Source organism: Octopus bimaculoides, chromosome 13, assembly GCF_001194135.2.
Source record: "Octopus bimaculoides isolate UCB-OBI-ISO-001 chromosome 13, ASM119413v2, whole genome shotgun sequence".
In the NCBI taxonomy this organism is placed as follows: domain Eukaryota; kingdom Metazoa; phylum Mollusca; class Cephalopoda; order Octopoda; family Octopodidae; genus Octopus; species Octopus bimaculoides.
The window spans coordinates 10,404,204-10,418,590 of NC_068993.1; the positions used below are offsets into that span (position 1 = coordinate 10,404,204).

Sequence of the window (14,387 nt, forward strand, 5' to 3'; positions counted from 1 at the left end):
CCATTGGACTGTTGCCATGCTGGGGCACCAGTTTGACAAGTCCAGTCAATCTAATCAACCCCAGTTCTTATTTTAAGTTTGGTATTTATACTATTGGTCGCTTTTTGTTGAACCACTGAGTTACAGGAATGTAAACAAACCAATACTGGTTGTGAAGTTTTGAAAGACAAACACACACACAACGAGCTTTTGTGCAGTTTCCGGCTATCAAAGTCACTCACAAAGCATTGGCCAACCTGGGGGGAGCCACAGTAGAAAACATTTGCCTAAAATGCTGTGCCATGGGACTGAATGCAAAATCATTTGTTTGTAAAGTGAACGTTTCAACAATGCAGCCATGCCTACAGCTACAAGACACCCAAAGTGCTGCAGACTGGGCCTATAAAAATTATTGGAAAGAAAATTGTGGAAAACGGGGCTAAAATAAATGCTCTTTGACATCACTACATCTATGAACCTGTAATTTAGTTTTCAGCATTGGTCTTGACATAATTTGCTGTGGAATATGCTTGGATTATCCTCACTGTCATTGTTTTAGCATCCACTTTTCCAGTTGCTTGGTTCAGATGGAATTTATTGAGGTAGATTTTATACAGTTGGATGCTCTTCCTATTGCCAAACTCTTACTTGATTCCCAACTTGGAATACAACTGGATATTTCACTTGCGTTTCATTTAGTTTTTCTCTGCACCCCATCCATAATATCATACTATTCAGAGGCCATGTTGACAGTAGGAATAAGTAATCACTGAATGGATTAGAAGAGCTTGTTGATGTGTTTTTCTAATTGTAAGCTTGCTGACCAGGTTGATAAGGTACCAGGTAACTAACTGGGAGGTTACAAGTTCAGATCTTGTCAGAGACATGGTATTGTGACAACTACTAAGTTACTTAACACTCAACACCTGAAGACATCTTGCTCAGAATGTAACTTAGTAAAAAAATGGCCTTGGGATTCAAGTTGCGTGTTTTCTCAGAAGACTGGGAAAAAGAAGAATTCATCTAAAACAGAGAAGAAATTTTCAGCAGAGAAAATAGTTTTTTTTACCAGATGCATTCCTTAGTCTGATGCAGGCAGAATGTTATTTTCAATTTTATATAATTGTGATTAGCTGATGATGATTAGGACATCATCATCAGTAATTAAAAAGAAAATTGAACTAGGATAGAAGAGAATGAGGAAAATTAAAGGGAAACGGTTGTTAGAATAGGGAAAAAAGCTGCAAGTTAGTAAAGAACCACAAGGATCATTAGTAAGTAATGTACCAGAGGGAAAAGAGGAAATATGTTAGACGTGAACAGGATTGAAGTTCAAAATCAACCAGCAGAGAAACTGCCAGCACAGAAGATGAGTGGATTGAAAAACCATGCCAAGATATTGAAATTGAGACAGTGGAGGGTTAAAAATAGAATGGAGAGAGAGAGAGAGAGAGAGAGAGAAAGAGAGAAAGAGAGAGAGAGTACAAGACAATAGATGAGATAATGGAAAGAACTCTTGCAAAAATTAAAGAAGGCTCAAGTTCCAGTTTTCAGTACTTGTGTTAGTGACCAATAGAAAGACACTAAATGATTAGTTCACCAAATAGATTGGAACCAGGAATAATAAATTAGTGGATAATAAATTTACATTCATGTATAGGTATATATGTATATGTACACATGAATATGCATAAATATACAGATATATGCGTACATAAGTAATTCATGGTTGCCATTTAGTGAAGGAAAACTAGAGGCAGAGTGGTTGTTTAGTAGTGAACCCAAAAGTTAGAGAGATCAAATGCAATGTAAGTGACAAATTAGAAACCTGTGTCATTTCTTTTTCAGTTGGAGATGCAGGAGGTGTTTTGCCCTTATCTTTATCTTTTGGATGTTTTCTAAATTTGCCAAATAAGCCAAGTCTTCCTTTCTCTTTTCCCTAGAGTATTCATAAAAATGGACACAGTGAGATAAGAGTAGGAAATACAATGAAAGGAGATGAAATGGTGAGAGAACGTAGTCATCAGATTCATTTTATTGACTCTGAAAGGATTAAAAAGCAAAGTCAACCTTGATGGTATTTGAACTCAGAAATGTAAAGTTGGAAGTAATGCCGCTAAGCATTTTTCCCAGCACAGTAACAAGTCTGCCAGCTTGTCACCTCAAAACTTCTTGGTATTATAAATGTCCATTCAGACCTTGCCAGATAAGCTGTGGCTTGATCTGGAGGTAGAGCTACTTAGAGGGGAGACAAAATGGAGAAAAAAAAAAAAAAAAAAAAGTTTTGAAATTGTACTTATCTAGCAAGTGTTTTGATCAACGTCTGTGTATTGAAAGTGAAACAAGTATATCATTGATGAAAGCATTTTAGCCATGTAAAAATCCACATGAGCTGTAACCTGGTCACAGTTTTACTGCAACTGTTTGAAAGTTTGCTAAGAGCCAGTTTTCATAGAACTCATCCTTGCTTTCTTTCCCGATAAAGACATATGAGTATTCATGTTGACTGATCTTGGTCTCTTGGTAGTAGTCGTCACTAGTTACTTGATACTTGCATTAGTAAATTTCACCAGATTCCAGTGTATATTGCATATACACACACGAGAAGTGACTTGTACAGTAGGTGAAAATTTTGCTGCGGATATACTAGCTTCAATGGTATTAAAGTGGTTGAGAAACATATTTCCCATCCAAGAACAAAGCAGCAGTCCTTCAAACATTTTAGTTCAAGCACACTCTCTCTTATAATGTCTCCTTTATATTATATCAGAAGAGAGTTTTTTTGGGGTTTTTTTTTGTATTTATGAAGTATAACTGTTGTTTAATGAAGGCTCCAGAGGAATGACTGCTAGTGCCAGGGATGCAGCACAAGTAAATCCAAATTCAAACAAAACCCTCATCAATTGACCTAAAATTTGTCGACAGCGTGTCTTCATGGTATCTATGAATGAATCAGTAATTCAACAATTCTATGAAGCCAATTATGTTTATTATTGTGTAAGTAGTTAATACACTCAAATAGCAGCTACTACAATCTATACACATGTGAATTAGCTACTGACCTCATAATGATCAGCTAAGACTGGCCCTTCAATGTTTTTTTGAATAGTTAGGGTTAATGTTAAGATTAGATTAGAGAATGGATGTTCAGTCATGATAGAACAACTTTGATATATTTAATGGTTTGTCACTGAATGATCAAGACAAATACTCAAAGAACAGCAATTACAATAAACCAGGACATAAAAATGTTTTGCAAAAGTGTTTCATGGTCAGTGCAGTTATAAAGATTTTGCTTTTTTTTTGCTCATAGAAATAAACAAAATACCAAAAATATAAATGTTGCCAGAAATATTTTTTTGCCAATGGTGCTGCAACCAAAATAAATTAATGGCTGTGATGATGGACAGCTAGTGCACTTGAATTTTATCAGAAACAACATTTTTCTTCCAAATGGTAAATGTTTATAAATATAAATAAACATCATCCTCATTGTTCTTACATCTGTTTTTTTTCCATACTGACATGAGTAAGATGAAATTTATTGACATAGCATTTTACAGTCAGATCCTTTTCCTGTCACCAGACTAACCTTATTTTCAATCCACTGTTCTTCAGAGGCCAAGCTAGAGGGCACGACAACACTGTCATTTAAATGGTGTTGAGTAAGAGACACATGGAAAGTAAACATTTATATTCACGACAGGTTTTTGAACATTTTCTCACAATCAATTTTATTCAAAAGGCATTAGCCCAGCCCAAGCTGTTCAAGGTGTCATGCAGTGGGATGGAACTCAAAACCATGTGATTACAAAATGAACTCTGAATCCATGCAGCCATGCCTACACTAGCAATAAGAATCATTTGCTTTATCTGAATGACCATTTATCTGTGACCAAGTCCAACTGGTCTGATTATTTTTTTTTAACAGAGAAACCCATGATAACAAAACATGTAATTAAATTACACTATCTAAGTCTCAAAAAATAATCAAAAGCTTGGAGGAATTTAGTACAATAACTGTTTTCACATATTGGAATATATTAAACTGGTGACTGAAACATAAAAGATTCTGACATAACATTAGGATGGAAGATGTAAATGTAATTACAAGCACTTCTAAAACAGTTAGGTTTTTATATTAGGGAACTTTAAGTGGTCTAAGGTGGTTTGGTATAAAAAGGAGTTAAATGGAATGGGAGTATTTAAACGGAATTGAATAACATTTGTGATCCTTTTGTTTTTATTCTTCAGCATCTCTAACAATTCTGTGAAAACATTACCAACCTTCTCTTTCTCAGGACTAATTTCGGGTTCTTCACTAGGTTTCTGTCCATTCTTAAGGTTGTTACTCTGCAAAAATACAATAATTTTGAAGTGAAAATTGAAATTTTGTTTTAAATTACAAAAAAAAAAAAAAAAAAAAAAAAAAAAAAAAAATTTAATTATTTGAAAAAAAGTTGTGTGGCCATGAGAGCGGCCACCTTCACTTAGTCAGGTGTCACATCGCCAAGTGTTCGGCGAACACTGGTCCTGCGGCGCCAGACCCCCAGCAACTACCTCACAAGTGTGACTGGTGCAGCCAGGCCTTCCGCTGGGCTGTTGGCCTGTCACAACACCTACGAATTGTAATCTGCTGTCTTGAATCAATACAGTAAAAGTGGAACTTCAATAACCAACTGTTGTCAATAGAGTGTACTAGGTGCTTTTTACATGGCACATGAACATTTTGTCTATGTCTTTTCAGGAATGCCAAACCACAGGATGTAAGGTGGATGGGAGACACAAGCATGACAACACGGTCACTTAAATAGTATCAGGCAAAACCACAGAGTAAATAAACACTCTTGCACACATCTTTTATCATTTTCACATTGACCAGTCCAAGTGCTCAAGGTAGTCATTATGGGAATGGATAAATTTGATAATAAAAAAACAAAAACTGGTCTTATACTCTAAAGTAATCCACAAATTGCTTATCCATACAAATATTTTCTTCATCTTTCAGTCCTAAATTAACCATGTAGTTATTTTTTTATATTGCAGGAGCTGTTTAATATGAGGAATTTGAGATGAAACTTTTTGCTAACAACAGCTGGCTGATAACATTAACCCTTTTGTTACCATATTTCTGTTGAGATACTCTGTGTTTTTTTCAATTAATTTTAAATATAACAAAGAAATTAGTAAAATAACTTAGCTAGGGTTAGGAACATAAATTGTGACTAAGGTCTGGTGGAAGATTTTAATTCAGAACTTTTGAAAACAAGACATTTGTACTCAGAGCCAAAGGCGGTTTCAGCTGGGTCAGTATTGAAAGGGTTAAGCAGATAAAGTGTTTGGGATCCACTAATTTTGATATCAACAGGGATGGCTGTGTGATTAAGAAGCTTGCTTTACAACCATGTGATTTTGGGTTCAGTCCTATCGTGCAGCAACTAAGGCAAATGTCTTATACTACAGTCCTGACTCAATGTTTTGCGAGTGAATTTAATAGATGGAAACTGAGTGCATGTGTGTGTCTTAGTGTTTGAGTTTGTCCACAATCCACCACACAATCAGGTTGGTTTGTTTACGTCCCTATAACATAGTAGTCTGGTAAAAGAGTCTGATAGAATAAGTACCAGATTTTAAAAAAAAAGATACTAGGGCTGATTTGTTCAATTAAACTTTGTGAGGCAGTGCCCCAGCATGGCCACAGTCCAGTAGCTGAAATAAGTAAAGAAAAGAATAACTAGTTGATAACATTATCAGTGGTTATAACGAACAGCTTGCTCTGTGTCCAAATTTCAATCAACGCAGAAAAGAATATATATTGTTGAGGCGCAATGGCCCAGTGGTTAGGGCAGCAGACTCGCAGTCATAGGATCGCGGTTTCGATTCCCAGACCGGGCGTTGTGAGTGTTTATTGAGCGAAAACACCTAAAAAGTTCCACGAGGCTCCGGCAGGGGATGGTGGCGAACCCTGCTGTACTCTTCCACCACAACTTTCTCTCACTCTTACTTCCTGTTTCTGTTGTGCCTGTAATTCAAAGGGTCAGCCTTGTCACACTGTGTCACGCTGAATATCCCCGAGAACTACGTTAAAGGTACACGTGTCTGTGGAGTGCTCAGCCACTTGCACGTAAATTTCACGAGCAAGCTGTTCCGTTGATCGGATCAACTGGAACCCTCGACGTCGTAAGCGACGGAGTGCCACTGTTGAAAGAGATTAGTGATTTTATCTACCTGGTGGTGGGTCAAAAGATTGGCCTGACTGGACTGTCCCCTAAAACTTATAGAGATCCAATGAAAAATGTGTTAGGGTCATCTCGACATGTTTTCTAATTGCCAACACAATAGTACACAGTACTGACTTATACCATGTGCCTACAAGTCATTGATATTTATGTACCAATGAAAAATATGCTATATACTTACAGTTTCAAGGTCTGCTGCAAGGGGTTGAACTCCATCAGCCCTGATTACTGAATCATCATCAGTCTATAACGGAAATAGAAATAATTTAAAATCCAAATATTTTCATTTCTCTTTTATAGCTCCTCCGATAAATTATCTCTCAAAGGAGATGAAGTCACAAACAAAGCACAAAAAACAAAATGGAATTCAATTAAAATAATCTAGTTTTAAATTCACAATCTGGTAATTTCAAATTCATAATCTTTAGCGTTAGTATACATTTCGGAATATAGAATTTTACAGACATTATTATTTTTTTTTTTTTTTACAGAATAATAGTTGATATTGATAGTTAAAATTTTTTGATAAAAGCCCGAGGGACAACTGCCCATAATCGGGGAGCACTTGGAATCAGCAGAAACAGAAGTGATCGATAACTGCAATGGCGTGACATCCATGCACACAAACAAACCTACAGAACTCAGGATACTCAAATGGGTATCGTATTAACATTCGTCATCCATCTGTGTTGATATCCTAATAAAATGATTTAATAAGACATTTTCATTATTAAAACAATTAGAATAATAAAAAAAAAGTTTGGTTGACGAGGTTTCTCAGATGCATCAAACAAAAAAAAGAACCAACAAAAAAGACTGTCATCTGAAAAATTATATATCTCTTCATGTCTATCAAGCTATTTCAATTTATATATCCCAAACAATTATCAATCTCAAACAGGCCCTATAATGCCAGAAATATTTATGCTTTTACTAATATTACTAAGGTTTAAGACAGTTATTTTATTGTAATAACAAGCTGTGGTTTATAGTTAAAATGACTAATAGCTAATTCACCGTAAAAGCAGCAGGAATATATTTTCTTTAAAGACACAATGCTTCAGATTTTAGTAACAAAAAATTATAACTGGTAGTATTTGTATTTCTAAACTAATTTTGAAGGTTGGATGGAGAAGAAACACTGAAATGGATGCTATCTCTAAGTCCATACATATTTGAGCTATATATTAAAAAAAAAAAAATTAAAAAAATTGTGTTACAAGTGCTTTGAACATTTGCATTAGTGCTTCAAGTGCGATAACAAATGTTTTTAAATCTGTTTTTGGCAAGCATATTAGTAACAAGCAATAAATAAACAAAACAAAGTCTATCATTTAAAATTCAAGTAAAAAGAAAAAAAAATGAGAAAAGAACATTGAAAATATTTTGACTGATGTGAAACGAATATTTAATGCAAGATAAATATTTATAAACACAAATACAAAACAAAAACAAAACGCGAAAAAAAAAAAGAAGTACGTATATCTGAAAATACACACAGAACTTATGTCAAACAAATAATTGGGTCACTAGGACAATAACATATAAAACAAAGTAATTGACATAGGACATCGAAATCAAATCTGCTTGGTCGAATCTACCTGTTAACTACAATCAAGATCGATGAAATGAAGGCTTACGAAAGGTGCAACAGTTTTAAGTGAGGATTGAAAACTTCAGTTAGCCTCTTGACATCGACTAACTATATTAAGATATCGTAAGACTTTAATCAAATACAATCGGTTGCTAAGATGAAATTTAGTAAGAAACGTAACTCCTTCATAGCTATTTGTGGAAGGTGCATAACTCTTGCACACCAACCAACAAGGGAAGTCACTTCAGATATTAGAATGCTTTTTTTTCTAAAACAAAGGAATACATTTTGTACCTTCAAGGAAGAAGTGCAACGTTTTGAGCAGAGTTCATTCCCATTCTCTCTCCACGAAGACATCTACCCAAAATGTTAGACTTCTTCTTCAAGGCATATAATTTATTCCATTATTTGAACCTATTGCATTTTATTTACCAAAGCAGTGTTTTACATATTTGTCTGAGTATTTCTTTGTTTTCAAATTTTATTCTTATTTTCTTTAAGAGATATAGAAGCAATGCAAACATTACCTACAGAGATATGGCCAAACTCAATGATTTAAAATATCAATTTCGTTACGTTTCTGAGTTCTGTTTCAGTTGGGATAATAAAACCTAGTCCCCTGGATTATTGTTGTTGCTTAGCCTTGAGTCAATCCTTGAGTCAATCCTGACCCAACTGACCTATTCCAGCTGTACCAGGTATAGTGGACTAACGACTACATTATGAAACGTGTACCCACCCTACAAGACAATAGGTCGAGATTTGAGAGATTTTGTAGCTATCTTTAGCAAATTTGGGTGGATTGCATGGTGAGATGTGATGCAAGTCACCAAAGCAGTGAAGAACCACAGCTGCTAAGTATCCTTCATACTACTACACCTCCACCTTAGAAAGGGACACATTCAATATGTGCCCCAGGTGTTTTTGTCCTTTTGAAAGGAGATGGGTTGCTCTCAACCAGAATGGCTTTCATGATGGATTTTTCTGAGCCAGAAATAATCTAGGGCTAAACAAGAATAGTTAAACTGCTGAGTTGGGAGTCAACTCATTTCAATTTCTTCTCCTGCATGCATTTATGTGACCACACTAAGATGATCATTTAATTTCAAATAGTCACATATAATTTTTTCTACTCTAGGCACAAGGCCCGAAATTTTTGAGGAGGGGGGCCAGTCAATTAGATTGACCCCCCCAGCAACTGGTACTTAATTTATCGACCCCGAAAAGAAGAAAGGCACAGTTGACTTCGGCGGAATTTGAACTCAGAACGTAGAGACAGACGAAATACTGCTAAGCATTTCGCGCAGCTTGCTGCTTTAAATAGTTACATATGAGAAAAAACGGTGTATGTAAATGAACTGATAGCTGTTTTTATTAATGGTACTAAATTCAATGACTTAAAAATTAACCTCTCATTGAGACAGTAATAAATATTGACATAAGTAGATTTTGAAAGATCTAATTTTACTATTGCAAGTTCTCTTTACAATTCTGCATTATAGTCACACACATACACGCAAACAAAAACACAAAAAGGAGCCTACATGTGACTGTATTCAAAGGTGTTTACTAATACTAGCTAACACATTGGTGCTCACTAAGTGAAAAACAAATCTAATTCTTGACAGACTAATTGTACAAACACAAAACAGAGAAAACAACATAAAACGAAACGACAACACGAAGAACACAAGGAAATCCTTTGAGAGAGAGCGCTGTACCATTTTGTCAAGACGGTCTTCGGAATTTGATAGTTTATCATTTATGCCCTTTTTCTTTCTCTCCTTCTCCTCCTTTTCTCGCCTCTTCCGTTCCTCCTCCTCCCTCTTCTTTTGTTCCTTCTCTCGCTTTTTGTCCTCCTTGTTGGAAGGAGGCCTTTTGAGGTAGGAGATGGGCATACCACCTTCTGTGGACCTTGCGTCATATTCTCCACCTGAGTAGTCGGCAGTCTTAATACTCTGAAAGTAGACATTCTAACACATGCAAATCAAACAACAAAACCACAAATACCCAGAGCGCAAGACGCAGTAAACAAGCAAGGGCGTGTGAAATGGGGACGCCTGTAAGTGCACTTGGTGCATGAAGCAGATTTAAGACAACACTGTGAAATGGTGTTAGATTAAAACTCAACAGGAAACAAATCACAAATATAAAACAACTCAATCTAGTGCTCCTATCTATACGATATGGTGGTGGGTGACAAAGAGAGAGGAAGGAGTAGAAGAGTAAGATGGCTAGAAAGTGAGGAGGGACTAAAGAGAGAGTGTGTGAGAGTGGAGTTTGTGGCAGGAGAAGAGTAGAGCTGGTGCACGAAGGGAAAGTGGAGCTAGTGTATGAGAGAAAAATGGAGCTGGTGTAGGGAAGAAAAGTGTAGCTACTGGAAAGAGGTAAGTGTAGCAAGTGGGAGGGGGAAAAAGAATGGAGCTTATCTCAGTGGGAGCTCACAAAGGAAAGTGTAGAGGGAAGACTAGAGTTGATGTGTTTGTGTGTGTGTAAAAGTGGAGCCTAAGGAGAAAGTGTTAGGTGACAGAATGGCAGATGCATGAATCTACATACTACAGGATAAAGCTGATGACTGGTTATAATATATATATATATATATATATTCCACAATGCATGGCACATTACATCAGGATAAACAATGAAGTTAATCCCAGAACATTTGTTAGTCAAGAATAAAGATTATAACAATTACAATTATTGAAATCATTTCTTACATTAGTATAATGTCACACATTCTGGACACGAGGCACAGTTGATTAAATAGACTCCCAGTACTAGACTGATACTTATTTTATCAACCTCAGAACGATGATAGGCTAAGTGAACCTCAGCAGGATTTGAACTCGAAATGTAAAGGGGTATGACTAAATACTGCTAAGCATTTTGTCTATTTTTTGGCACTCACTGACCTCATAATACTAATGGTTTCAAATTTTGGCACAAGGCCAACAATTTCAGAGGCTGGGATAAGTCAGTTGCATCGACCCCAGTGTTCAACTGGTATTTTATCGACCCTGAAAGGATGAAAGGCAAAGTCGACTTCGGCAGAGTTTGAACTCAGAACATCCTTTAAGATGAACAAAATGCTGCTAAGTATTTTGCCTGGCATGCTAATGATTCTGCCAAGGCACAAGGCCAGAAACTTTTGGTGAGGGGGAGGAGGAGGGGGGGGGGGGGGGGGCTAGTCAATTTTTATTGAACACAATGCTCAATTGGTACTTACTTTAATCAACCCTGAAAGGATGAAAGGCAAAGTCTACCTCGGCTGAATTTGAACTCAGAATGTAAGAGTTGGGACATACTGCAAAGCATTGTTCCAATTGCTCTACTGATTCTGCCAGTTCATTGCCTTTTTCAAAATTCAACTTTTGATTTAGGCACAAGGCCAGCAATTGTGAGAGAAGTGAGGTTAATTGCTTAAAATGACCCCAGGAGGGATGAAAGGCCAAGTTAACCTTGGTGGAATCTGACTTCAAGAACGTAAATAATCAGTACTGTGGAGCTTTTTATTTGACACTAATGATTCTCCCAGTTTAATGGGGATTTTTTTAATAATGAAAATAATGGTAATAATACAATCAAAACATTTACATTAGGTCAATATTAAGATGGAAGGTAGGCAAAGAGGCTGAGCAGTGAAATTGCTACACTTGATCCCAAAGCCAAAAAAATTAGAATCCTGTTTATGGCATCACTTTAATTTAAAAGCATATTGGTTGAAAAACAGGGTAAATAAAATCCATATAATAAATATATAATAAAAATAAATTATTAGTTGTGAGTAATGCTTATTGGTCCAAGAGCTAGGCTACCGACAAAAAAGCCACCAGTCCAAAATATATTTCAATCTTTATGCAATAAACATTAATGAAAGGCAGGAGCTGACAGAAGCAAGCCAGTTTATCAATCTTAGGCAGTTAATATCACTAATGATGGTAGGTTTAGAAACAAACTAGACTGTAGCATGTATGAGGTCAGAATGGCATTTGAAAGTCTGAGAGAGCGACTGTGGAAACATCAGGTGTTTGTCAATCCAGTGCAAAATATACCTAGGAATAGTATCATCTAGGATGGGCAGCATGGCTGATATATGATGTGAAGGAGGAAAATAAAAACAAAAAATGGAACTGCCCTGCATTCATGATGTGTCACTTGAGAGAGATCATGAACATCACTTCATCAGATGGATAGCCAAGGTCAGGAAGCACCTTCATTCTAGCATGAGAGAGATACTGGTGTAATAAACCTCCACCGGATTGTACATGTCCAAAGAATTGAAGGAGCTTGGTTACCAAGACAAAGATTGGCTAAATGTAACATCAGGTAAAGGTAAAGACCCCCTTTGGTCATGAACGACCATAGAATGCACCTACAAAGTTCCCCCTCCAAGGCACAAGTCTGGGCAAAGCTGTTTATGACCAGCAGTCAGCCATGCACACTAGCCTCTCCTCTTCATGGCACCGATGTTATCCAAGAAAAAGGTAAAGACTGACACAGCTTGGCACCAGTGACATCGCAACTCATTTCCACAGCTGAGTGAAGTGAAGTCACGTGAAATAAAGTGTCTTGCTCAAGAATACAACACACAGCCTGGTCCAGGAATTAAACTCACTACCTCATGATCGTGAGCCTGACGCTCTAACCACCGAGCCATGTGCCTTCACCAAATGTAATATCAGAAGACTGGACAACGACAAGTAGAACTGTGCCAACTTAGGACAAGATCCAGTGGTAGAGATCAATTTACTTTTGATAGTATGCTTCATAGACACAGTCATTATTAACTATTGACAGACTATTTACGAAACAATAAACATTACTGCTTCACCTAACATTACTGCACAGAGTCAAAAATAGGGGATACTCTCACTTTTTGGATGAATAAGAACAATCAGTGAATTTCAGAACTACTTTCTCCATCCACAGAATACAAAAATATCCTCCCTCACTTGGGAAAATTAAATCAGAAAAAAAAAAGTTGCCACATCTTTTAACAGAATTTATTTTAAAAATGTTTTTTTTTTTTTTGATCAGTAGACAAATACCTTAATAATTAATAAAATTGAAGCCTTTTGTTTTAAGGAAGTTAAATTTAGTGGCATTGCTTCTTTATTTTTTTTTTTAGTAAAGATTAAATATATATAAAAAAATTCAAACCCACCAACATTCTATAAATCAGGAGATCATCAACTATCAACTGATAGTGTGATAGTGCAAAACAACTAAAACAAATATAAGTCAAAGTGCTAAATAAATTAACAATCAGATCACTTTGAAAGGATGCAATATAAGAACTAATGAACCAAAAACTGACATCTGAAAACTGATACGAAGGGTGGGGTAAAAAAAAAAAACAACCTAACACACTGAAAAACGATAAAAATAACATTGAAAATAGTTGTCTTACGTCTGGAGAGCCTGGTCTATCATATCTGTCAGTCTCGTTAACGTTGGGGAGAGAGACCACTTTACCATCTTCATTGCCGCCGTACTGGTTTTGCATGCCCCATCCTGGATAGGTGGCTGGATCACCATGTTTTTTGTCACGTCGGTCTCGTCCATCATGGCGAGGAAGTGTAGCAATAATTGGATAGTCACCAGCAGATCCGAAAGACTCAGTGCTTGCAATGCGATCACGGTTGACTGCAAAGGGGAGAGAGAGAGAGAGTATAATGAAATTCATGGAATGAGAACGTTGGGTGTAGCTGTTTAGATGCTGGTGATTTGGCGTGGCTTATGGGAAATTTGACCTGTTTTGGTGAAAGTACTTTTTGGCACTGGAGGCAGACAGACATACACGCATGCATACAGAAATATACACATACAGATTAAGGGAGAGAGATAGTAATAATTTAAAAGCTTATGGCTGAAGTCAAACCAGGTTCAATTTTTTCTCAGCACAGAGTAAATGGTTAATCATAATAAAAAAAAACTAACCATCTTTTGTTGTTCTCTTCTTTTTGTTTCAGCCATTAGACTGTGGCCATGCTGGAGCACTACTTTGAAGAATTTTTAGCCAAATGAATCAATCACAGTATTTTTTTTAAAATTGTTTTTTTAAGCCTGGTCCTTATTCTATTGGTCTCCTTTGCTGAACTGCTAAATTGTGAGTGGGTGGTAGGGAACAGACACAGAAACACACACACACACACATATATATATATATGATGGGCTTCCCAAGACTATAGAAGACACTTGCCCAAGATGCCATGCAATGGAACTGAACCCAGAACCATGTGGTTGGGAGGCAAACTTCTTACCATACAACCATGGCAATCAGCATGACATTCTGGTTTAAGCACTTCATACAACCTTTGATAGTTTTTTTAATATTTTTTTGTCATTTTCAGAAAATTTTTGTAAATTGTGCATATGATTTAAGGGCAATTTAGCTGCTGTTTTTAGCACATCACACAACCATCTGATATCTTCCTGGCTTCTTTATCACTCTGACATGTACTAATGTTTTTCAATATTTTTCTCCCCATAAACACATTTAATGGTTCTTTGCTGGTATATGAGCTAAATATTTGGACAGCCTGTATTTAAGAAAAAAAAAAAAAATGGAAAAA

General features: G+C 36.3%; 1 protein-coding gene across 16 annotated transcripts in view; it reads right to left on the reverse strand.

The window, feature by feature from the left end:
• The window catches only part of LOC106881827 (neuroblast differentiation-associated protein AHNAK), a 58,650-nt gene extending 45,137 nt beyond the window's left edge, over positions 1–13,513 (reverse strand). For 10 of the 16 annotated variants that reach the window (XM_052972344.1, XM_052972339.1, XM_052972338.1 and 7 more), the window contains exons 1-5: positions 13,223–13,513; positions 9,534–9,770; positions 6,400–6,462; positions 4,267–4,332; positions 1,808–1,918 (exon numbers count right to left, since the gene is read on the reverse strand). In XM_052972344.1, the coding sequence (XP_052828304.1) occupies positions 1,808–1,918; positions 4,267–4,332; positions 6,400–6,462; positions 9,534–9,770; positions 13,223–13,498 (753 nt within the window). In that variant the 5' untranslated portion in view covers positions 13,499–13,513. The remainder of the gene's footprint in view (positions 1–1,807; positions 1,919–4,266; positions 4,333–6,399; positions 6,463–9,533; positions 9,771–13,222) is intronic. The other 6 variants (XM_052972347.1, XM_052972341.1, XM_052972336.1 and 3 more) reach the window with 3 other exon arrangements.
• Between the last annotated feature and the right edge of the window lie 874 nt (positions 13,514–14,387).